A 24707-nucleotide genomic window follows, 5' to 3' on the forward strand; every position below is an offset into this window, starting at 1 on the left:
AGAAAAGGAAAGGGGGTATTTCATTGGCATTCCCATATTACTGAGGTGTGCAGAAGTGGGGCTCAGTAGTAAATAGCTAAGAGAAGGGGACTAGCTCAGAGTATCTCTGTATAGCACTGAGCCAACTAAGCAGAAAATGAACCATTTAAGATACAATTCATTATTCTATGTTTAAAACTCTCCTGTGTTTAGGAACTTGCCCGTAGCTGCATTAATCATGATTCATATCAGATTATGCATTGTTTCAGGCCAAACTCTCCTACAGCTTAAAATCTGCAGCAAGTTAGAAGTGGCTCTGAAGATTGGGCACCACATTTGCTTGGATGTCATCCATGTGGTCTTTAATAGAAGATATTTAATGTTTTAAAATTTCATGTATCTCAGTCTGGTTAGTATGTTCTTGTTTCATTTAATTTTTTACATAACATGTGTGTAAGGTATGTGTAGTATGTTGTGTTATGTGCAGTATATGGACATGCGCATGTAGATATATACAGCATGCACCTGCAGGTGGAGGCCAGAAAAGAGTTTTGAGTGTCCTTCTCTATCCTTCACCCCGGAGCTGCTGTTTTTCAGTCAGCAAGCCCCAGAGATTCTCTGATCTTCTCCTCCTGAATACCGGGATACAGACATGCCTGATCATGTCCAACATTTTATGTGGGCTCTGGGAAATAGAATGAGAGTGGCCTCAGGCCCTCCTACACTCTCATGGGTAAGTGGCAAGTGCTCTTAGCCTCTGAGCCATCACCCCAGCTCAGTATGTTCTTGTTTTACAGGGAGATTTGTGGAAGAGGGGGCAGAAAGAATGTCAGAGCCAAATGTTGGGTCATGATATGCAGAGGCATTTCCGCCTACCCATAACTGATGGCTAATTCCACAATGCATGACCCATATACCTCAACAAGGAGGGGCCAGGGCAGTGGGGAGGACAGGGAGGAGGCAAACAACTGTATCAACCTGACTGTATTCACTGAGTACAAAACTAATTAGTAGGAAAAAAAAAAAAAAAAAAACCTTTCACAGTACTGCCAAAAGCAACAACAACAACAACAAAGAGTGACAGTTGATATACATAATATACATATAGTAGTCAGGACTTTGTTCATATCTAAATTATTGACCCAAATAATTACTTAGTTTCTTTTGACTAAATGGTTTAAAACCACATGTTGATTCATGTGTTTTTCATTCTGCAGTAAATAATGGAAAGACCAGTATTAAAAATAAGAAAAGTAAAGTAATACTGATAATTCATCAAAGCCACATGTTTAATGTAAATGAAAGCCAAGGAGCTTTTGTTTGCAGAGAGTAAAGGATGGTTTTAAAAAGCCAGCAGTATGGCAAAATCAGCTTACTACATTTAAAATGGAAAAAAAATGTTTAGTAACTGTGGTGGTTTGAATAGATGGCCCCCAATATATTCAGTAGTTTATTTGTTTGTAGATTGCATCTGCAGTCACCTGGATGGAGGCAATGTCACTGGGTGGCTAAGGTGTGGTGGTGGGTTTCCGATTTCAATCTAAAGATATGCAAAGTGTGCCTGGCTGGAGTTCCTGAAGTGTGCTGTGCTGTGTGGCTTTTAGGCTTGTGCTTCTCTGTCTATACTTGGTCCTGTGAAAGCAGGCCAGTTTCTTCTTCCATTGTGGAACTTCCCGTGGATCTGTAAGTTTCAATAAATATCCCTTCTTCCATAACTGTGTCTGGTCTGAAAGTTCATTTCAGTGAACATGAAGCTGTCTGCTACAGAACCTGGTACTGAGGAGTGGACTGAGATGAACCTGACCATGTGGATGTTGATCTTTTGGAAACTTTGTTTTGGAGAAATGGGCATGGACTTGGTGCTTGCAAATAAAGATGTCTTCTGGAGTGAGTGGTAAGCCAAGTTTTATGGAGTATTCTGATGAGAGTTTGAGAATGCTAAGTGCAGGCAGTATTTAACTTCGAGGCTTGGCTTATGAGCTTTCTAGGGGGAAGAAAAGACAACAGAGAACTTTGTTGGAACTGGGCTACTGGCATAAGGGTTGGCTGTGTCCTGCTTCCCAGGCCCAGAGAGTTTGATCAAGGTTAAATTTGTAATGGACAGATGTGCTAGGCTAAAGATATTGGGCTGACAGATTTAAGAGTTTAAGCTGGAAAACCTCAAGCAAGTTAAAATTACAGGCACTGAGACTGGTTTTAGGTTACTGGATCTGCTATTGCCAAACACAGTAGCAATCTTAAGGGAGATGGTTCAATTGCTTTACCATGGAAAGGATGCCTGAAGAAAGACTATCATAGTAATGCAAACAAGTTGACTGGAGTAGGAACCTGCTTTTCAAGGCTGATTTGTTTCGTCACTGAATTAAGATTATGACTGTGTCCTGCACAACTGTATTGGTTTCAGAAGCATGAAAAATGAGTGGAGTGGTCGTGAATTGCACATGCTCCCAGGAGCTGCTGCTGAGATGCAGCATGAGGCAGAGCATGCTGCCCTGATAGGCTGAAAGAGCCTTTGGAAGATGGGCTGTGGTTTGCATGAAGACCTCAAGATGTTTTGAATATACCAGGACTATGCAAGTGCTACTATAGAGTGCACTGTTGGCCTGAGACGGAAGTGTTCCCCAGCTACTCTGCCCAGCTGGAGGGGTGGAATTGGAAAATCTGGAGACTATCAGTCTCTGGTTGTATTGGACTTGAACTGCAGAAGTTTGATGTTTGTTTGGTGGTGGTTGAGTTTGCATTGTTTTAGTCTCTCCTTGCTATGCGTTATACCAGTTGAAAATGTTTACTTTGTGCCTTTATATGTTAGAAATGTTTAACTTGTTTGAGTTTACAGGTTTTAATATCTTAAATTGGTCAAGACCGTGGGGACTTTTGAAACTGAACTGAGTACAATTTACGATGTGTGATGGTTATAAATCTATTGGGGGCCAGGGGCAGAATGTGGAGCTTTGAATAGATGGTCCCCAATATATCCAGTAGTTTGTTTGTAGATTGCAACTGCAGTCACCTGGATGGAGACAATGTCACTGGGCGGCTCTTAAGGTGTGATGTTGGGTTTCAGATTTCAATCTAAAGATATTCAAAGTGTGCCTGGCTGGAGTTCCTGAAGTGTGCTGTGCTGTGTGGCTTTTAGGCTTGTGCTTCTCTCTTCTCTGTCTCTGCTTGGTCCTGGGAAAGCAGGCCAGTTTCTTCTTCCATTATGGAACTTCCCCTGGATCTAAGCTTCAATAAACATCCCTTCCTCCATAACTGTGTCTGGTCTGAAAGTTCATTTCAGTGAACCTGAAGCTGTCTGCTACAGTAACATGCCCCTACTCATTCTGCTCATACAATCTTCTATGAATTTGTATGAATTATGCAAATCATAGGAAAGGGAAACAAGTTAAAGTCACCATTCAGAGAAATCAATTTATTATTATTAATATCCTAAAAGTGGTCTTCTAATAAGTTAGATTATATGAATTCACTGTTAAGTTTTGAATACCCTCAACATTCAGTATACTTAGCTTTAAAAATGTTATCAATGATATAGTCTAATTAAAATTGAGGATATAAAAGAAATACAATAATGGGTCCCTCAAATAACAATTATAAATATTTTGTGCATATGTATGCTTATCCTTTTGTTTAATAAATAAGTTTTCTAACATTTGGAAAATAACAACCCACATCTAATCTACCAGCTCTTCAATTACTACCTTCTGGCCATATTTTTGCATGTCAATAGATCTTAATGACCATTACTTTTTATGTTTACATTGATGACACAAATTAGGTTGTGCCTGTTCTTCCATTGTGGTACAGAACCTTTTAAAAATGTTAGCATTAACTTAAACATTCTGGGTCTGTCTATAACATAGGAGACTTACAAGGTAAATAAGATGATAATAATCTTCCAAGTCTATGTCCATACAAAACTGCAATACATTTAAGCCGAGAGAATGAAAAAGAAACTTACCTTTACCAGCTATAAGTCAGCAAAGAAATGAGAAAATAAATGGGAGAATATATTATATAGAGTCATATAACCATTTAAAATTTGTTAGTTTCTTTTGTTCTTATGTTCATAGTTTTAAAAGTTGTTCTATGTGATGACCAGGAAAAAATGATATGGTACCACAAAAGAGAGGAATGGGCTGAGTATAAAAGTCTGAAGGAGACCAGAATCAGCCTTTGCACTGTGGTGAGTTAGAAACAAATCTCCTTCCTTTTTTATATTATTTAGTTTTTAAGAAACATAAAGCAATAGGGTATGCTCTGATTCAAAACTTTACAAGCAGCTTATATTATGGGAGAACTGTTATAGGCACCATGGAAACAGTTGACCTTTAGTGAAAACAAGTAAATTTAATTCCATGTGTCCTGATCAGCTCTGTCTAGATGATATGCTGACATCAAATATAAGAAAGACTGCCATAGAAAAAGGTTAACAGCTATCCAAAAATACTGCTTAGTATGTCATTCCTACATTATCTAGCTATAGTCTTAATTCTGCAGGCCAACATACTTTTCTTGGCAATATGCACAAGGCAGATGCTACCTTGAGCTCAGCACCCTTCTTGGTGTGTTACTTTTACTCAGGAATGTATGAGACACAACTTAAGAGGGTAACATTTTCTCAGAAGAATTTTTCAAGTCACTCTAAGTCAATGGTTCTCAATTTGGAGTGACTTCCTAATTTCATCACTGTCTATTAGAGCACTGGGAATGGGCCATGAGACTTTCAGACTGCTAAGCTTCTGTTAATGTGCAGGAAAGTCACTTGCTCTAACATCTACCCTAGAAAGTAATAGTTAACAGTTAAATAATTACTTAATACACTAAATTAAATAAGTAAATAATAAATAATTTAAACATAAATAAGTAACAATAAAATGAATAATTAAAACCAAGTTTAGGCTAAGACATCTTGCTTTAACTTAGGAAAAACAAACAAACATGATATTCTGGTCAAGGTAACATCACTGAGAAAAAGATTTACTAATAGAGAGAGATAGAAAAGAGACAAAGAAAATGGGCATGCTAGTGCTTCTAGCCACTGCAAACCAACTCCAGACACATGAACCACTTTGTGCATCCAGCTTTACATGGATACTGGGAAATTAAACTCAGGTCATTAGGCTTTACATGCAAAGGCCTTAATTGCTGAGCCATCTCCCTAGCTCATGATTTACTTTCTTATCTGAAACAACTGAACATTTTTGGAAAAAAATATTGTCAAAATATTTTCAAAACTCTGCATAAAATAATCAAATAAATAACTAAATAAATAAACTGTTGCACACTGTGCAACATGGAAGGGTGATGCCAGAAATGAACATGCTGTGTTTTACAGTGGCCTCAGGTTCTGCCAGAAGAAACCTTCTAGGCTGTAGTATGAGGAACACATCAGCACATAAAACCCATTGCTTTGTAGGTACAGAGTTGGAGGCTGCATGGATGGGTTCTGGACAGGAGAAGAATATAAGGCCTACAGAGGGTCTCCTGTTAGTGCTGATTAGCTCTTGCAAGTGTTGGAAACTACTTTGAGTGTGTAGAAAACAATCATGCTATGAGTGGACCTTAACCACCAAACCTCGTGCTGAGTAGTCTGGGATTTTGCTTACTCCCAGGAGCCAAAATATAAAGTTGCATAATACACATTTGACTGGGTAGATTAAGAAAGATTTAGGAAAATATACTAGACTAAAGAGTGACCTACTCAGCAAAATGTCTATCCTGAAAGAATTTAACTTTTCCCCTGTATGTTTTAGCAAAGCTTTAGAATATTTAGATGGTGAAAAAATAAATAATTGTTCAAAAACTTTAATCAATCCTAAAATATTTAATAATTCTTGAAAGAAAAAAGTCATTATGAATGTAACAGAAACTAAATTTACAATTAAATGTACAATAGAACAAAATTACTAAAATACTACAAAATTAATCTTTAAAAATATAACAATGTATGAATAAAAGCTAAAGGAATTAAGCACCAGAAGATCAGTGGAAATCCTCTAGATCCTTCATGAAGTATGTGTGCTAGAGGATTGCAGAGGGTACAATGAAAACAACTCTGATAAAAATATCCCATTTCGAGGGCTTCTTCTACCTAATTACAAGATGTACAAAGCCATGATAATTCAGGCAGGGTATTATGAATATCAAACTTAGACAAACTGATCAAATGAAAAGAAAGGAGAGTCCAGAAATGAACTAATATGGAGTCAACTGATTTTGACCAAAGTGCTGAACCATTATGTAGACAGCACCTTTCTAAATCACTGGATGCCAACATGTTATCCAAGAACAACAACCAAAAGTAAAAACACAATCAGAAATTTAAAAATGTAAATATTTTGTTATTTTGAAAGACACTATTAAGGTATTGAAAAGACAAGTCATGGATAAGAAAATATTGTCAGTAAAGATATATGATAAGCATATTATACTCAGAATATATAAAAAATTTCAAAACTGAATGATAATTTAATAAAAATATATATTTGAAAAGACAAACTAACACAGATCATTAAGTGGCCAGCAAGTGATCACTAAGAATAATATTTCTCCAGATGAGCAAAAGTTAACTAGAAAATATAAGACAAAATAAGATGAAACTGAATAAGTTTGACATTTAGAAATTAGTTCAACCAAAAACAAAGGAGAGCTTTATAGAAAAAAAAAATCATAATATAAAGTAGGGCTGGAGAGATGACTTAGCCTGCAAAGTCAAAGGACCTCTGTTTGATTCTCCTGGACCCCCATAAGCCAGATGCACAAAGTGTGGCATGTGTCTGGAGTTCCTTTGCAGTGTCTGGAGGCCCTGGCGTGCACATTCTCTCTCTCTCTATCTCTCTCTCTGTGCCTGCATCTTTCTCTCTGTCGAATAAATAAATAAAAATAAAATATTTTTAAAAGTGTTTAGAAGCTTTGAATAAGTCAAGATAATTTCACTTTTTAATTGAAATAATTCAGTAGTGTTGGGGTAAGAATTTGGATGTATTTCAGGTCTATAATCTCTGGGGAAGTGAACAGGCAGAAAATAAAGTGTACAGTACACTGGGTACAATGGACAGATACACACCATTATCACAAAGTGTTCAGCAACTGGAAGAATGCATAAAACATGGTTGAAACTTTTAAACATAGAGGAGAATGAGAAAAGTACAACAGAATAAGAGAAATAATATTTATGTAGCAGTGAATGCTCAGATACAAAAAAACATACCCGTAAAAGACAAAGGAGGGCCCATTAAGTACTTTAAGAATGTAACTCTTGGGGGGGAAGAGAAACTGGCATGTGCATACAAAATTACATAAAGTTATTCTCAGTTTTGCATATCAAGACTCAGAATCAGAAGAAATACCAGTACAAGTATGCAAGAAGGAACAAAATGCATTGAGCAAAAATCAGACTAGAGTTTGTGATGTGGTGAGTAATAAAAGTGATGGAGGAATGATAGAGTTAGAGTCTTGTACCTTGATGCCCACCCATGGCAGCCTACAGGGTTACATCCAACCTGGCCTTTCTGGTAGTAGAGAAGGAATGCATGTTGCCATGCTCAAACAGAAGTGACTGAGTGTCTCCGGAGGTGATTTATACACCTTGTTGCTAAAGAACACTCAACGTGTTACTATGCACCACTAGCAAAAGCTTGCTAAACATATCCTAAGGGATTCAAAGGTGTCTGGAGTTGCAACCAGGACAGAGTCCATGGGGAACTTATTACCATATGTCAGGACACTCCACTGTGAGATCTGTCCAGCAGATCATAGTCAAAAACCCATCTTGAGCTAGAGCTTACATTTAGTGCTAGTAAAATTTAACTTAATTCCTTTGATTTACTGTAGATGAAAGAAAAGGAAAGGGAAGGCAGACAACAGTACTGTGCTGTTTCTCCATCCACAACTGAGTTACTCTGCAAAGACAAGCTTACATTTTTTGGCTATGTAATAAGCGGACATCCCTGATATATATTCAGTTCTAGAGAAATTATGTTGTATTCTTGCATACTTTAGTTCGGATGGAATGCTTATCTATTGTCCCATGTTCTATGTAGAGGACTGGGTAGTGGGTAAGAAGGCAGAAATGAAGCTATATGCAATATGTCCTTTTTATTGTACTTTTAAAGATGATTGTGCTAGTAATTTAAATTTTTTTGTATTTATTTATTTATTTATTTAAGAGCAACAGGCAGAGAGAAAGAGGCAGATAGAGAGAGAAAGGGAGAATGGGCACACCAGGGCCTCCAGCCACTACAGGCAAACTCCAGACATGTGCAGCCCCTTGTGCATCTGGCTAACATGGGTCCTGGGGAATCCAGGGTCCGTAGGCTTCACAGGCAAGTGCTTAACTGCTAAGCCATCTCTCCAGCCAATGCTAGTAATTTTAAAGTATGAATAAATAAGAATATTTCAATTACACTAATAAATGGCTAACATTTCAAAGTAATATATAATTTTAAAAATGTGTTTCCAAAATTATTTTAGATAATCTATTCTGGCTTTTTCTGGGGCAGAAAAGTGAACAAGAGTGTAAATAAGCAATGGATCCTGCAAGCTTCATAACCAACTAGCAACGCGATGATGGGCCCAAGGGTGTAGTAGCAACATACAAGCTCATGGTGGTAATCAACTGCTCCCTGAATGGATGTGAGACTCACTCAGTGGGATGGAATTCATGCCTGGTACTGAGAACCCAGTCAACAGCCTATGGTTGGGAAGGTCACAGACCCTAGAAAGAAGCTGCTACTGTTATTTGGATAAATGCAACATGCTATACCCATCAAAAGCCCCCTAAATGTATATACGTATGCTCTTTGATTAATATTTTTCACACCTTGATTGAAGAAGCTTCTTTATGCAGGTAGAAGTGAATACTAGGTAGACCCAAGACTTATCAAGGTGATGAGAAGAAGAGACAGCCCAGTTCTTGGCTCTACATAAGTCATCTCTACTACACCCAACAGGATACAGAAAACAATACAGAGTAAGTGGCACAATGAATGAATGCTGCTCTCACTGCTAGCCAGAGAAGCTTCTCTAATGCAGATGGCAGTAGATACTGAGGGTACCTAAAACTTATCAAAACAGAAATAAGAGATTGTTGACAGCTCAGCACTAAAGCAAACATTTGTATCATATCCCCCAAGGATCATGAACATTGTGGAAGAAGGGGTAGAAAGAATCTATGAGCCACAGATGTACAGGCATCCTATGGGGCACTTTCTTCCTGATGTAAAGTTCATTACACACACAGTAGTTACTAACACCCCCATAAGACCTGCACTATTTTGAGCCCATCAACATTTTTTACATGAAGGATAAAGGAGGACAAAAGAATGGACGGAAGAAGACAGAGGAAGAACTACTTAGAAAGAGAAGGGTCCTCTGTGGAATGGGGGTAAGAGAGGGAGATAGTAATATGATAAAATTACAGAATCTTCATATATTAAAGTTTCTGAACAAAACCAAAATGTAACAGTAGAAGAGATCCAGAGGCTCCTAAAAGCTGGTTACTGAAGTAGACTCACCCACTATGGATCAGGGAATTTTGCAGAAGAGGAGGCAGAAACATGAAAAAACCACAAGTTGGGACATCATGGCCAGAGGCATTTCTCTCCCCACCCCCGCCAAAAATAAATAAATAAAATAAATGAATGCTTCTCCAACCACACATAAACCACAACCCCACAAGAATACCTGCAACCTCCCTGAGGAGGGTCTCCAGTAGAATGGGGGCAGGGATGAGGGAAAATAGGGCACTATCAAATGATGTATCCATATGAAATATGTTAATAATAATAATGATGATTTAAAAAATCTACAAAGAGATAGGCAGAAGTGGCTAAAGCTGCAGTGGCACTAGGTCCGTGGGGCAACAACTGCATGGCCCAGCCATAGGAAAAGGCAGGTGAGGGGATTGTTCCACTCATATTGGAGCTCTTAGAAAACAAGAAAAGTGAAGGGAGAATGACAGCAAACATTGGAGGAGCAGATCACGAGGTAGAGGATCATGTGGACCAGCAGGAGAACTAGAGCCACCATCCACTGCCTCCCCTCCCACACCACCAGCACAAGTGCCAGCAAGCACCAGAGACCTGGGGAAGGGAGATCACAGCACCCAGCACCAGTGACCACAGCAGCAATCCAAGGACCCAGCCAGCCTACTTGAACCCAAAGTGCACCAAAGAGGGACCCAAGCAGGAACGCAGCATAACTGAGACCAAAATCATCCCAAAAGGTAACTGGGATTACACAAGGTCAGTACCCACATAATAAGCCTGGTATATAGGCTTGAATTGGAAGTATTAATTGCACCTTCCATATCAGGATAAATTATAAGTTAAATCTGATGGATGGTTGGATTTGCCATTCTTCAATAAGCTATATTTTGGGCTTGTTATTTGTTGCTTCTTGATTTATAGTGGCTTTTCTTCCTCTTCTGCTGTTCATTAGAGAAGGGTCTCACTTGGTCACAAGCTAATTTAGAATCTTCAACAGACCAGAAATCTTAACCTCCTAGTTGACAGGATTAAGGGTGTTGGGCAACGTACACCCTAAGGAATTGAGACTTTGTTAGAAGATCTGGTTGTCATAATACCTACTCTTGCATAAATACTCTGTGCTGTTTTTCATTGAATGCATACATTGTTTCGTTAAATTTTAGAATCTGCTTGTTTTTTGTTCCACTCAGCCTACTTGAATACTCTCCTACCAGGCAAACTCAACACCAAGGGTCACTTTTGTAGATACTCTGAGAGTCTTAAGAGCCACACCTAGCACATTAAGCTCCTACCCTGAAGATATATAACATCAGATTGATTGATACATCTAATAATAGTACAGCTAACTAGAAAATACAAGCATTAAGTTAATCCAAGATGCAAAAATATGTACATTATAACACATGAAAGACCAAAAGTCAAAATAATATGGATCCACTAAAAAGTATTAGTGCATAAGAACTGACCTCCAGTAAGAATGAGTTAGAGGAAATGCTGGAGAAAGATTTCAAAAGAATGATTATAAATATGCTCAAATAAGTCAAAATGGAAAACAAAGGAATGAAAGAGGAAATCAAAGGAATCAAAGAAGACACAGGAAACCCATTTAATGAAGTAAAGACGTCAATACTAGACATAAATAAGGAAATAGAAATAATAAAGAAAAATGAGTCAGAATTACTAGCAATGTAGAACACACTTAAGTGAAATAAAAAAAACTCTGTAAAAAAATCTCATCAGTAGAATGGAGAGGACAGAATATCTAAACTAGAAGACCTGGTAGCAGATCTAATACAGTCCAACAAAGAGAAAGATAAAATAGTAGGAAAGTATGAATGGGAATTTCAAGATATCTGGGACACTATGAAAAGATCAAACATAAGAATTTAGGGTATAGTAGAAGAAGAATTACACTCCAAAGGCATAGTAGGCATTTTCACAAACATCATAGAAGAAAGCTTCCCCCAAATTAGGAAAGAGATGCCAATGCAAATACAGGAATCCTTTGGAACACCAACAAGACAACACCTGGAAAGAACCTCTCCTTACAATATTATAATTAAATTACCAAACATACAAACCAAAGAACAAAATATTGAAAGCAAAGAGAAAAATCAAGTTACCTACAAAGGAAAGCCTATAAGGATCACAGGAGATTACTCAACACAAACTTTAGAAGCAAGAAGGGCTTGGAGTGATGTATTCCAAGTTCTGAAAGATAACAACTTTCAACCGATGTTACTTTATCCTGCAAAGGTACCATTAAAATAGAAGGAGAAATAAGGACATTCCATATGAAAAGATGGCTAAAGGAATATTTAACAACAAAACCAGCTCTACAGAAAATACTTGAAAGAATCTCCATGCTGAAGAGAAAGAAAAGCACACATATAAGGAACCTGGCAAAAGCAATACTCAAATACTAGTTAACACAAGAGAGCAAAGGTAAAACCAGAAGAAAAAAAAATCCAAAAATAAATATATACCTTTTAATAATATCTCTTAATATCAATAGCTTCAATGCCCCAACCAAAAGACATAGGTTTCAGACTGGGTTAAAGAGTAGGATCTGGGCTGGAGAGATGGCTTAATGGTTAAGGGTTTGCCTGTGAAGCCTAAGGAACCCAGTTTGAGACTCAATTCCCCAGGACCCAAGTTAGCCATATGCACAAGGTAGCACACACATCTGGAGCTTGTTTTCAGGGGCTGGAGGCCCTGGCGCACCCATTCTCTCTCTCTCTCTCTTTCTGTCTCTCAATTTGTTGCCTCTCAGAAACTTACCTTTCTACAAAGGATAGACACTATCTTAGGGTAAGAGGTTGGAAAATGGTGCTTCAAAAAAAAAAATAAATAAATAAAAGCCTAGAAAACAAGCAGGCATTGCTATCCCAACATCTGACAAAGTAGACTTCAGTCCAACATTAGGTTAGGAAAGATAAGGAAGTTCACATTATATTGATTAAAGGCACAATCCAACAGGAGGACATTACAATCCTAAATATATATGCACCTAATATGGGGCTCCCAACTTCATCAAAAAACACTATTAGAACTAAGGTCACAGATAATACCAAAAGCAGTTGAAGTGGGTCACTTCAACACTCCACTCTCATCAATTGACAGGTCATCTCGGCAAAAAATAAACAGAGAGCCATGTGGAATAAATGAGGTCATAGAACAAATGGACCTAATGGATATATACAGGACATTCCATCCAAATGCTGCAAAATATACATTCTTTTCAGCAGCACATGGAACATTCTCTAAAATAGACCATATATTAGGACACAAAGCAAATTTTAACAAATATAGGAAAATTGAAATAATTCCTTGCATTCTATCTGACCACAATGGGATCAAACTGCAAATCAATGGCAAGAAAGGCCATAGAGCATACACAAAATCATGGAAATTAAACAACACATTACTAAATGATGAATGGGTCAATGAAGAAATCAAGAAGGAAATCAAAACATTTATAGAGTCAAACGATAATGAGAACACAACATAACCAAAATCTCTGGGACATGATGAAGGCCGTCCTAAGAGGTAAATTTATACCTTTAAGTGCCTATATTAAGAAATTAGAAAGGTCACAAGTAAATGACCTAATGCTTCACCTTAAAGCCTTGGAAAAAGAAGAAAAAGGCAAACCCAAAATCAGCAGGCAGGAAGAAATAATAAAGATTAGGGCAGAAATTAATGAAATAGAAACTACAAAAACAATCCAAAGAATCAATGAAACAAAGAGTTGGTTTTTTGAAAGGATAAACAAGATTGATAAACTCTTAGCAAATCTGACCAAACAAAAGAGAGGAGAGACACAATAAAATAAGAGATGAAAATGGCAACATCACAACACATACCAGAAAAATTCAAAAAATCATAGGAACATACTATAAAAACATATACTCCACTAAGTATGAAAATCTGAAAGATATAGATTACTTCCTTGATTTACATGGCCTACCTAAATTAAATCAAGATGAGATTAATCACTTAAATAGACCTATAACAAGTAAGGATATCCAAGCAGTTATCAAAAATCTCCCAAATAAAACAAGTCCAGGCCCAGATGGATTCACTGCTGAATTTTACCAGACCTTCAGGGAAGAACTAACACCATTGCTTCTTAAGCTTTTCCATAAAATAGAAAAAGAGGGAATCCTATCAAACTCCTTCTATGAAGCCAGCATCACCCTGATACCAAAACCAGGCAAAGATAGAACAAAAGAGAGAGGGGGGGGGGGGGAGAAAGAAAGAAAGAAAGAAAATTACAGACTAATCTCCCTCGTGAACATAGATGCACAAATTCTATACCAAATATTGGCAAACAGAATACAAGAATATATCAGAAAGATCATTCACCCTGATCATGTAGGGTTTATCCCAGAGATGCAGGGATGGTTCAACATACGCAGATTGATAAATGTAATACATTATATAAATGAACTGAAGGACAACAACCACATGATTTCTCATTAGATGCAGAGAAAGCATTTGACAAAATCCAAAATCCCTTCATGATAAAAGTCTTACAGAGACTGGGATAAGAAGGAACATATCTCAATATAATAAAGGCTAATTATGACAAGCCTACAGCCAACATATTACTAAATGGGGAAAAACTGGAAGCTTTTCCATTAAAATCAGGAAAAATACAGGGTGTCCACTGTTCTCTCTTTCATTTAATATATTACTGGAAGTCATAGTCATAACAATAAGGCAAGAAACACACATAAAAGGGATACAAATTGGAAAGGAGGAGATCAAGCTATCATTATTTGCAGATGGCATGATTCTATACATAAAGGACCCTAAAGACTCTACCAGCAAACTGTTAGAGCTGATAAACACCTATAGCCAGGAAGCAGGATAGAATATAAATACAAAGAAATCAGTAGCCTTCCTATATGCTAACAAACACACAGAGGATGAAATCAGAGAATTACTGCAATTCAAAACTGCATTAAAAAAAAAAAAAAAGACAAAGTACCTTGGAATAAACCTAACCAAGAAAGTGAAGGATCTTTACAATGAAAACTTTAAAGTACTCAAGTGAGAAATTGCAGAAGACACTAAAAAGTGGAGAAACATCCCCTGTTCCTGGATTGGAAGAATCAATATTGTGAAAATGGCAATCTTACCAAAAGCAATCTACACATTTAATGCAATCCTCATCAACATTCCAATAGCATTCTTCATGGATATAGACAAAACAATCCAAAAATCCATTTGGAATCACAAAAATCTCGAACATTGCAAACAATACTGAGCAACAAAAATAAGGCTGGTGGTATCACCATACTTGATTTTAACCTATACTACAGAGCCATACTAACAAAAACAGCATGGTACTGGCACAAAAGCAGACATGTAGATCAATGGAACACAATAGAGGTAGCTATAGCCACCTGATATTTGATAAAAATGCCAAAAATACTTGTTGGAAAAAAGGCAGCCTCTTCAGCAAATGGTGTTGGGGAAAGTAGATATGTATCTGTAGAAAGATGAAAATGGATTCTTCTCCCTCTTGATGCCCAAGAATTAAGTCCAAATGGATTAAAGACCTTAACATCAGGCCTAAAACTGAAACTGCTAGAGGAAAAAGTAGGGGAAACCCTTCAACATATTGATCTTGGCAAAGACTTTCTGAATATAACCCCAATTGCTCAGGCAATAAAACTACAGATTAACCACTGGGACCTCATAAAATTACAAAGACTTTGTATGGCAATGGACACTGTGAATGAAGCAAAGAGGCAGCCTACAGAATGGGAAAAAATCTTTGTCAGCTATATATCTGATAGAAGATTAATATCTAGGAAGTACAAAGAACTCAAGAAACTAAATAATAAGAAATCAAATATACCAATTAAAAAATGGGCTATGGAACTAAATAGAGTTCTCAAAAGAAGAAATACAGATGGCATATAAGCATCTAAAAAAAATGCTCTACATCTCAAGTCACCAGGGAAATGCATATTAAAACTACAATGAGATTCCATGTCACTCCTGTCAGATTGGCTGCCATCATGAAAACAAATGACCATAAATGCTGGTGAGGATGTGGAAATAGAGTAACCCTTCTATACTATTGGTGGGAATGCAATCTGGCCCAGCCATTGTGGAAATCAGGAAAATACATCTACCATATGACCCAACTATAGCACTCCTAGGCATATATCCTAAGGACTCATCTCATTACCTTAGAGATACTTGCTCAACCATGTTTATTACCGCTCAATTGACAATAGCTGGGTAATGGAACCAGCCTAGATGTCCCTCAACTGATGAGTGGATAGTGAAGATATGGCACATTTATACAATGGAGTTCTACTCAGCGGTAAAGAAAAATGAAGTTATGAAATTTGCAGGAAAGTAGATGGATCTGGAAAGTATATACTAAGTGATGTAACCCAGGCCTAGAAAGCCAAGTGTCACATGTTCTCTCTCTATGTGGATCCTAGTTACAGATGATTGGACTTCTGTGTGAGTAGGAAGAAAACTCAGTAGCAAAGGGTAAGCTAGAAACGAGATATAAAGGGAAGAGAAAGGAAGGGTGGGGGTACTTAATACGATGGTGTATACATAAGTAGAACAGATTAATGGGGATGAAAATGCCCAAGTGAGGTCAGGGGAAGAGACTGAGTAAAGGAAAGGTGGAGGGAGGGCTAATCAAAATCTAAGAGGATATAAATAAATCATATGGAAACCTACTTTTTTGTACAATGGAACACTCAGGAACCGTAGATTGTTGCTAGAAAAATTTTCAGTGCCAGGGATGGGATACCTTCCAGTGAGTTGTTGGCCAGGGAGGTCCGTGATGCCCCCAAAACATTATAGGCCATTGCTGAGGCCCTTGGTTTCCCACCAGGAATAGATGGCAAGACCCTATTGCTGAAGACTCCACGTGCTTGTGCTGCAAGACCACTGAGAAATCCGGCTGGAACTGAGCTGATAAACTCCTCCATGCAGACCAGCTGACAGAAAGCTGGAAGAAGCCATTCTGCATGCAGTTCAATGGGAGACAGAGAAATCACCAGTGAAGATAGTCAACAGTGGACACTGCAAGCCTTATATTCGGCCAGCCCACCCAAATAAGCCAATGGCTGCAGCAGTGGCATGTCTGTCATGGTGGAAACCAACTTCCCTCTAATTGGACTGGAGGCTCACTCCGTGGGAGGGAATACATCTCTGATACTGAAAACTTAAAACAGGGGTAGTCATGAGCCCTAGGGGTATAACATCTGCCGCTGTCTGGCTAAATGTATATACTATGCTTATCATACTGCCCAATAAAACTTCTCTTAATGTTCATATCCTTATATTAATGCTACTCTCACTTTTGGTAGAGAATCTTCTCTTTTCAGATGGCAGTGACCTTGGGATGACTTAGAAGGGATCATGGTGATGGACAAAAGTGACAGGAGTGCTCAGCACTGCAATATCTCGATCACACCTTACAAGGCTCAGAGTCTATTGTGGAAGAGGTGGCAGAAAGAATGTAAGAGCCAAAAGAAGGCTAGGCCTCCTTACAACATGCTCCCTCCAGACATAAAATGGCCTGGATATCCATGACCTCATAGTGCCTGACACTACCTATACAAGACCATCATAAGAGGAGGAAAAGATCATGACATCAAAATAAAAGAGAAACTGATTGAGAGGGGGAGGGGATATGACGGAGAATGGAATTTCAAAGGGGAAAGTGGGGGGGGGGGGGCGAGGGAGGGTATTACCATGGGATAATTTTTGTAATCATTGAAGTTGTCAATTCAAAAAAATTGAAAAGGAAAAAAAATCTACAAATATATGACTTCTAAAGGAAAACATTTTTAAAAAGAGCTCATATTCTAACTTTAATCATTTGGCCTAAAGAGCCTTTAAGATGCTCAGATGTGATACACTGAACCAGGTCTGAAAAGAAAAGAGGGCAGTTATCTGATGCATGAAAAGTAAAAGAAGAAAATAATGCATGTCAAGATGTTACTACCCTGGAGAAGGATCTTGACAATATAAAGCCACTTCTTTAGCTTAGAGATAAAGATGAAATGATTTATCACAGGAGAAACCACAAAAGCTTTGTAAAGTATAACAAGATAAAACATATGGTTTAGTGATTGTTTAATTTATGTTTGAAACTTTTCTGAACACTATTACAACTTGCAATTAGTTACTAGCAAATTACAATGAAATATATTGCTTTCATGGTTTCAATTAGCATATGGAAAATGACATCCTAAGGCACTTGCCAAAAAAAAAAAAAAAAAAAAGAGAGAGAGAAAAAGAATACTACTTTCCAAGATTTAATCATTTCATCATTCTACTATCCTCCAGTGTGACTAAGAACTAATGCACACATTGATTATTATTTGGTGTTCTGGAATCTTATCACTGAAAAAACCTCATTTTGCAATAGTTTTTCCTTTTCTGTACTAAACTTAAGCTAAAGTTGCAAAAACTTAATGTTATTTTGTGTAGTCTTGAAGAATTTTCTTTCTTTCTTTTTTTTGGGGGGTATGCTCTTAAGAATCCTAGAACTATCCTAATACTTGGCAAATCCTTAACTAAAATCTGCAAGTACATTTACTCCAGAATGATGTGAACAACTAGAAAACTGACTTTATGACTACTACTAATATGTACTACTTTTATCTAATTAGAAAATTTATGATGTTGGCTGGAGAGATGGCTTAGTGGTTAAATGCTTGCTTGTGAAGCCTAAGGACCCCAGTTCAAGGATTGATTCTCCAGGACCCACATAAGCCAGATGCACAAGGTGGCATGAATCTGGAGTTCATTTGCAGTGGCTAGATGCCCTGGCATGCCCATTCTCTCTCTCTCTGCCTCTTTCTCTTTCTATGTGCCTGTTGCTGTCAAATAAATAAATAAAAATAAACAACAAAAAAAGAAAATTTATGATGTAAACTGTAACACTGAAAAAAATCTTGCCTCAATGTTGGATTTTATTAATGATATTAATTGATAATTTTTTAAAACAAACTTACAAAGCTGAGCATCTGCATGGAGAGCTCCACCTTTAGGATTCAGCTTCTGGGTCTGCACTGCAGGGACTGGTTTATAGGACTGACCTGTGGCCCTATACATGGCTTGAACCCATAATATTCTGTCCTGTTCATCATCACTGGCAAATAGAACTGTATCTCCTTCTTTGACAGCATTAAAAAACATATGACCACCTTGAAGGCCTGTGGAAGAACAAAGACATCATTAACATTTTGTAAATGTCAGATTTCAGTTGTTTTTCATAGCAGATCATGGATTTGGATAATTTGACATTAGTAGATCAAAGTTTTAAGTGATTTTAATTGAGAATCATATCCACTGCCTATGACTTGAAGAGATGACATTTTCAAGCATTCATATTATTTTGGGGAAATAAAAAGTCCTTGACAGGGCTGGAGAGATGGCTTAGCGGTTAAGCGCTTGCCTGTGAAGCCTAACGACCCTGGTTCGAGGCTTGGTTCCCCAGGTCCCACGTTAGCCAGATGCACAAGGGGGCGCACGCGTCTGGAGCTCGTTTGCAGTGGCTGGAGGCCCTGGCGCGCCATTCTCTCCCTGTCTCTCTCTCTGTCTGTTGCTCTCAAATAAATAAACAAAAATTTTTTTTAAAAAAAGTCCTTGACAGTATAGCATTCTGCAAGATGTACAAACTCAACCCACATAATGCATGTTAAAAGTTGATATTTCATAGTACAGAGGCAAGTACTTTTCATGACATGCATAATAACCATTCTGTATGTAGAAGAAATATATGGTAAGTTCAGCAAAAGAAAAAAAATATAGGGAAGGCATAATGGACCTCATGTCTGGTATTTTACTTTTGTAAAACTTTTGCATGGATACGATGGTATTTTATATTTGTAAGTGAACAATTAGTAAACTTAACCACCGATATCTATCCATTTATCTATCTATTATATGTATTTCCTATACTATCTATACTAGTTTCAATAATATCCATATATTCATTTATGCACTTATCTTTAAATAGCAGGTGTTCAGTGATACATGCAGTATAGGTTTATGGGTCCAAACCTGAAATGCTTGAGATTAGCATTCTGGATTTTTCGATTTGGAGTCACTGGCATACAATGTGTGATCTTAGGGATGAAATCAAAGCCTTATCACAAAGTTAACTTTAGTTTCAGACATAAATTATACTATATCTTGAAGGTTAATTGCACATGAGTATCTTTAGGGATCCTGTGTTTTGACTAAAACCTGTCAAATGAGGTCAGGTGGAGAATTTTCTAGTTATGTTACCATGTTGGCACTCAAAACATGTTTTAGATTTGTTTAGCTTTTTTTCATTATATGGTATTCAAAATATGTTAACATAGAGGGAGAAACCTAAATATAAGAATGCACTGCTGTAGAGAAAAATCAGAGTACATTGTATAACTAGTTTGTCATATTTGTCCTAGTTCAAATGCAATTTTGCTGTCCATTGACATTTCTGTATGCACTGGGGATATTTATCACATATTTTTAATGTCCCAGTAACATTTATCTATTTTATCTTTGTACTAAAACTGTAGGATAGTGCATTATGGCTAAAAGCAACATCCCTCATAAAAACATTATTAAAAAGACATAAATAAAAATATGAAAAAAATACGAATGAAATATAGCTCCTAGTCAACAACGGGAGTGTGAATTATATAATAGACCCAAAGTGCATATGAAGTTGTAGGCAATCTCGCATATCTGGAAGTTACCTGGGTGTGGGTCTGTGTAATCCACAGTGTACCCTTCAAGTTGCATTAATTCTTGTGGTTCAGACTTTTTTTCTCTATAACTGCACATAGCAAAGGTGTACTGGCTAACCTGAAAAAAAAAATGTTCACAGTCATAAAAATAATCAAATTTAACTTTTAGCTTTTTCTTTAATCAAGATTTACCCCAAAGAAAAAATATATATACCCTATTAGCATTGCTTAACACCTAGCTAGCAGTTAAAGTACCTTTCTTTTATGTGCATGTTATGGGTATATTTGGGAGCACACATGTGCATGCACCTATGGAGGCCAGATAGCAACCTGGGTGGAGTATCAGTCTCAGGAATGCCACCCACTTTTTTTTTTTTTTTTTTGAGAAAGCATCTCTCATGGGCCTGGAGCTCACCAATTAGGCTAGCCTGGTTGGCCATCAATTCTCAGGGGTCCTCTTGCCTCTATTTCCCTTGCACTAGGATTACAATGGATTACATTGCCAGTACTACTATGTAGGTTCTGAGGATAACACTGAGGTTCTCATGCCAAGAACTTCATAGACTAATCTACCTTCCCAGTCCTTAAGTACCTTTCATGTGTCAGCCTGAAGTCATATCTTCCCTATGCCTATGAACCAGAGATTCTCAAGTCACTGATGCCTGCTTATTTATGTAGTAGATAAAAAGTATACAAACTATGCTCATGCTTTGTAATCAATCTTTTTGGATGTTCACTAAGCTGTGTAACTATCCTTTTGGTCTCTAATTAAACATTAATAAATCTCCATTTGTTGACAATTATATAGAAAGTATAAATGACATGTTAATCATTTTTGTGACCTCTCAAATCCCATTTTGTTTTTAACTAAAGCTGGTTGTAAATATAGTAATCTCTGCTTTACTCCCCTCATGTCCTCCCATCTTAAGTGTTCATCCACATCTTTTATTTCCACCTTATTTAGCAGTAGATAATATTCAGTCAAAATATAAGACTTTTTTATTTTTTTGCATATGTGTATGTCAGCCAAAGGACAGCTTTGAGTGTGTCCTTCCTTTCAGGTGCCATCCACCTTTTTAGATATGGGCATCACACTGGCATGGAACTCACATAATTATGCTAGACCAGGTAGACAGTGAACCCCAGGATCCAACCACCTCTACCTCTCCAGATTTGGGATTACAAATGTGTGCAACAACATCCAGCTATATTTAACATAGGTTCTGTGGATATTTAGGTCCTCATGCTTGCAATATAAACTTTTTATTGATAGAACTGTCTCCAAAGTCCCAAATATACAGACTTATATTTTCAATCTTTATACTGTCTTCCTGTTTTTAAATTTTTTTTGCTGTTGACTGCTTTCTGAATCCCATTTAATCATTATGAATTTCTTTTTTTATCTTATAGTAGAAGTTATTGAAACATTATTATATTGAAATATGTCTTTAATTTGTTCTTACTCAGGTATTGCTCTTTTATATACAGTGTCTAGCCTGTAAATGCTATCAACACTTTGAAGATACCCCATTGTTACAGGGTTATGTACCATGCTAAAATGTCTGATGGATGTCCAGTTTTGTTTGCCTTGTATCTAATTTGTCTTTTGCTTTGTGGCTGTTCTTAGAAGTTCTGTTTATCTTTGTTTCTCATGGTTTCATTGGATAATCCCTGGTGCATCTTTTTTCAAACATTGCTTCTGTTCCAGTTAGATTTGTTCTTCAAATTCAATTAAGATATACTGGAACTTATTTTTTACATGTTACTCTAAATTTCTTTATATTTTATTTTCCTTCATTTGTCCATATGGAGTTTTAGTAATTTCTTAAGAATTTACCTACTATTTAGTAAGTAATGACACCACTTCAGGGGTACCTAATCAAGTAACTTATCTGTTCCAATAGGCTCACAGGCCAGTGACTATGCTTTTCAGCTTTGTAGGGTCCATGTTTGGAAAATGCCCTTTCTAAATCTGGCTGTTCATTTCTCATAGTATAATGTTATGTGTTGATGTTGTCAGTCCTTTTATTTTTGAACCCATTTAGATATAAAAGCATCTTAAATATCACTGGGTCACTGTTTACATATAAGAAATCTTTATCATTGAAGTTCTTAGGGGTGGAAAACCATCACTTTAGTTTCTAATTTTAGATTGTAAGCTCATATTTACACAGCTTTATTTGTAGCTATCCTATTAAATCTAGGCAAAGAGTTCATACCTCTTTTATTTTAAACTCCAATGACCTAGATTTGTCACCAGTCCAGCAACAGTTTATATGTCTGTTTCATAACTCCCATATTTCCCATATAATTGAAAAAATAAACTTGAACATAACCATTAAGTGCAAGTAATAAAAATTTTGAAGGCCAGTTTTCTATACCTTCGGATTCTAACCATAAATACAAATTTACTAGTCAGATAATATTTCTTTTTTTGAGCCCACCAGTTCACTGGGAGCTACATCTAATTGCCTTATCAGATCTCTGTTTTCAATTCCCTCCTTAAGTGCATCTCAGACATGTATTTTTTTCTGGACAATAAAGTACAACCTAATCAGGCCCCTCTCCAATGTCACTGTAGCCATTTCATCAATTCATAAGCTTTTCTTCAGTCCTTACAGTTTACTTCTGCCCATAAAAAGATATTACTATATGATCTATAGTAGTATATCTAATTCAAGATTTCTAGGTGTTGGACAAAAAAAAATGAGAGAAAGAGAGAGAGAGAGAGAGGGAGAGAATATATGAGTGAGAATTTTACTTTTAGTGTCAGAGATTAAACTGTGGGTTTTGAGCATGCTAGGAAAGAATTCAACCCTCCCAGCCTTTTTTTTCCTTTTCCTTTTCCTTTTTTTTGGGGGGGGATGAAATGGTCTCACTATGTAAACCAGCCTGGCGTTTTAATTATAATTTTCTTGCCTCAGCCTCTCCAATGCTTGAATTATAACAATGTGCCACTATGCTCTTAATATTACATGGCAAGGAGCCATATTACCAATTTCAAAACTTAGCCAATTCTGAAATTTTAATTTTTCTTCATATCATATGTGAATGTAAAGCCTAAGTTTTGTATGACAGATATATATCTGAGAGACATTTTGTGACATTTTCAGTCCATTCCAGAAAAAAAAAAAAATTGTAATGATGGGTTTAGTATAAAAAAGAGTTATGTCAAAGTTGTTTTATTTATAATTAAACTATACTTATTAGATATTTGGAGAATTTATATAGTAACACTTTTTGAAATAAATTATTATAAAAATAGAATATATAATTTTAGCATGTAATTCATAAATCACATCTTCTCGTATGTGGGGGACTCTTAAAACCTAAGAGAAATCCCCTGGTACAGCGGCACATGAATAATCTGGAACCTGTTGGGAGAGAGATGCAGAGCACAGGAGGGTATGACTTCTCTACCCAGCTAGCAAACAGCTCCAGCAGTTACTAGACACAATATACAGCTACCTCTGGTGGGAAGTACTCCATACAGACTATTCAACTCCAACTTTTAATACATTTCTTCACCTGAAGTACCATGTAGCAGAACATTACCTTCATCTTTTAAAACCAACTTTCTATTTCTCAATCTAAAAATCCTCCACTTTTTTTTCCCAAGTATCTCACAAGCCTGTTCCCATTACTTTTATAACTGCATTACTTTGTATTTTGTTTCCTTGTTTTTGACTCAAATCCATAACATGAATAAAATGACACCCAAAGTATATGGCAATTAATCTCTGCCTAAATCTATATGGATTTCAATATATTTGACTTCAGTAATTACTCTTGGCAACTGTATCTGAAAATGTGCCATTTTTAAAGGTATAAATCATATACTAATATGCTAAAAATAGCAAAAAAAAACCCTTGCCAGACTAAGCAATGTTTACTCTTAAATGTATTAATTTCAAATGCCAAACACTCTAATCAAAATGTTCAAGGCAAAGTAAGGATGAAGATAAATTTATTCCTTCATTCAAGTAGTAAGTTTTCAACTACTGTTTATAGCCATGGAAGAAGTAGGAAATAGGCTTCATTTTTCAATATATACAGACAATTATGATATGACCATACTCATAAAAAACTCTAAATAATATGAAATAATATGGCATTTCAGAAAAAAATACAAACTTAATATATCAAACATAAAGTTGAAAAACTTGTCTAGTGAGTAATTATTACTTACATGACATAGATATTTTTAATATCTCAAAACATATGCTTTATTTAAGTAACAAAATCTTTGTGTTTTCTAACAGAAAAAAAGGTAAACAGATGGTGTGATCAAACAGCAGGCATGAAAAAGGTGAAATTTTTGGAATTGTAAAAGAAGACAATAAAATGTATATTTAGTTCTGACACAAGGTTGTACATATGTAATAAATATAAGCATATTTAATATATAATAAATACATAATATATTTTATATATTACATACTATCCAGTGGTATAATGAGTTGAATATTTTAGTATTACTAGTTTATGACCATGCTATATT

General features: G+C 36.5%; 1 protein-coding gene across 20 annotated transcripts in view; it reads right to left on the reverse strand.

The window, feature by feature from the left end:
- Cadps2 (calcium dependent secretion activator 2) overlaps positions 1 to 24707 on the reverse strand; it is a 586012-nt gene that overhangs the window by 170720 nt on the left and 390585 nt on the right. For 13 of the 20 annotated variants that reach the window (XM_045160467.1, XM_045160461.1, XM_045160466.1 and 10 more), the window contains exons 10-12: positions 20216 to 20324; positions 18482 to 18682; positions 3941 to 3949 (exon numbers count right to left, since the gene is read on the reverse strand). In XM_045160467.1, the coding sequence (XP_045016402.1) occupies positions 3941 to 3949; positions 18482 to 18682; positions 20216 to 20324 (319 nt within the window). The remainder of the gene's footprint in view (positions 1 to 3940; positions 3950 to 18481; positions 18683 to 20215; positions 20325 to 24707) is intronic. The other 7 variants (XM_004658596.2, XM_004658595.3, XM_004658593.2 and 4 more) reach the window with 1 other exon arrangement.

This window comes from Jaculus jaculus, chromosome 10 (genome assembly GCF_020740685.1).
Source record: "Jaculus jaculus isolate mJacJac1 chromosome 10, mJacJac1.mat.Y.cur, whole genome shotgun sequence".
NCBI lineage: Eukaryota > Metazoa > Chordata > Mammalia > Rodentia > Dipodidae > Jaculus > Jaculus jaculus.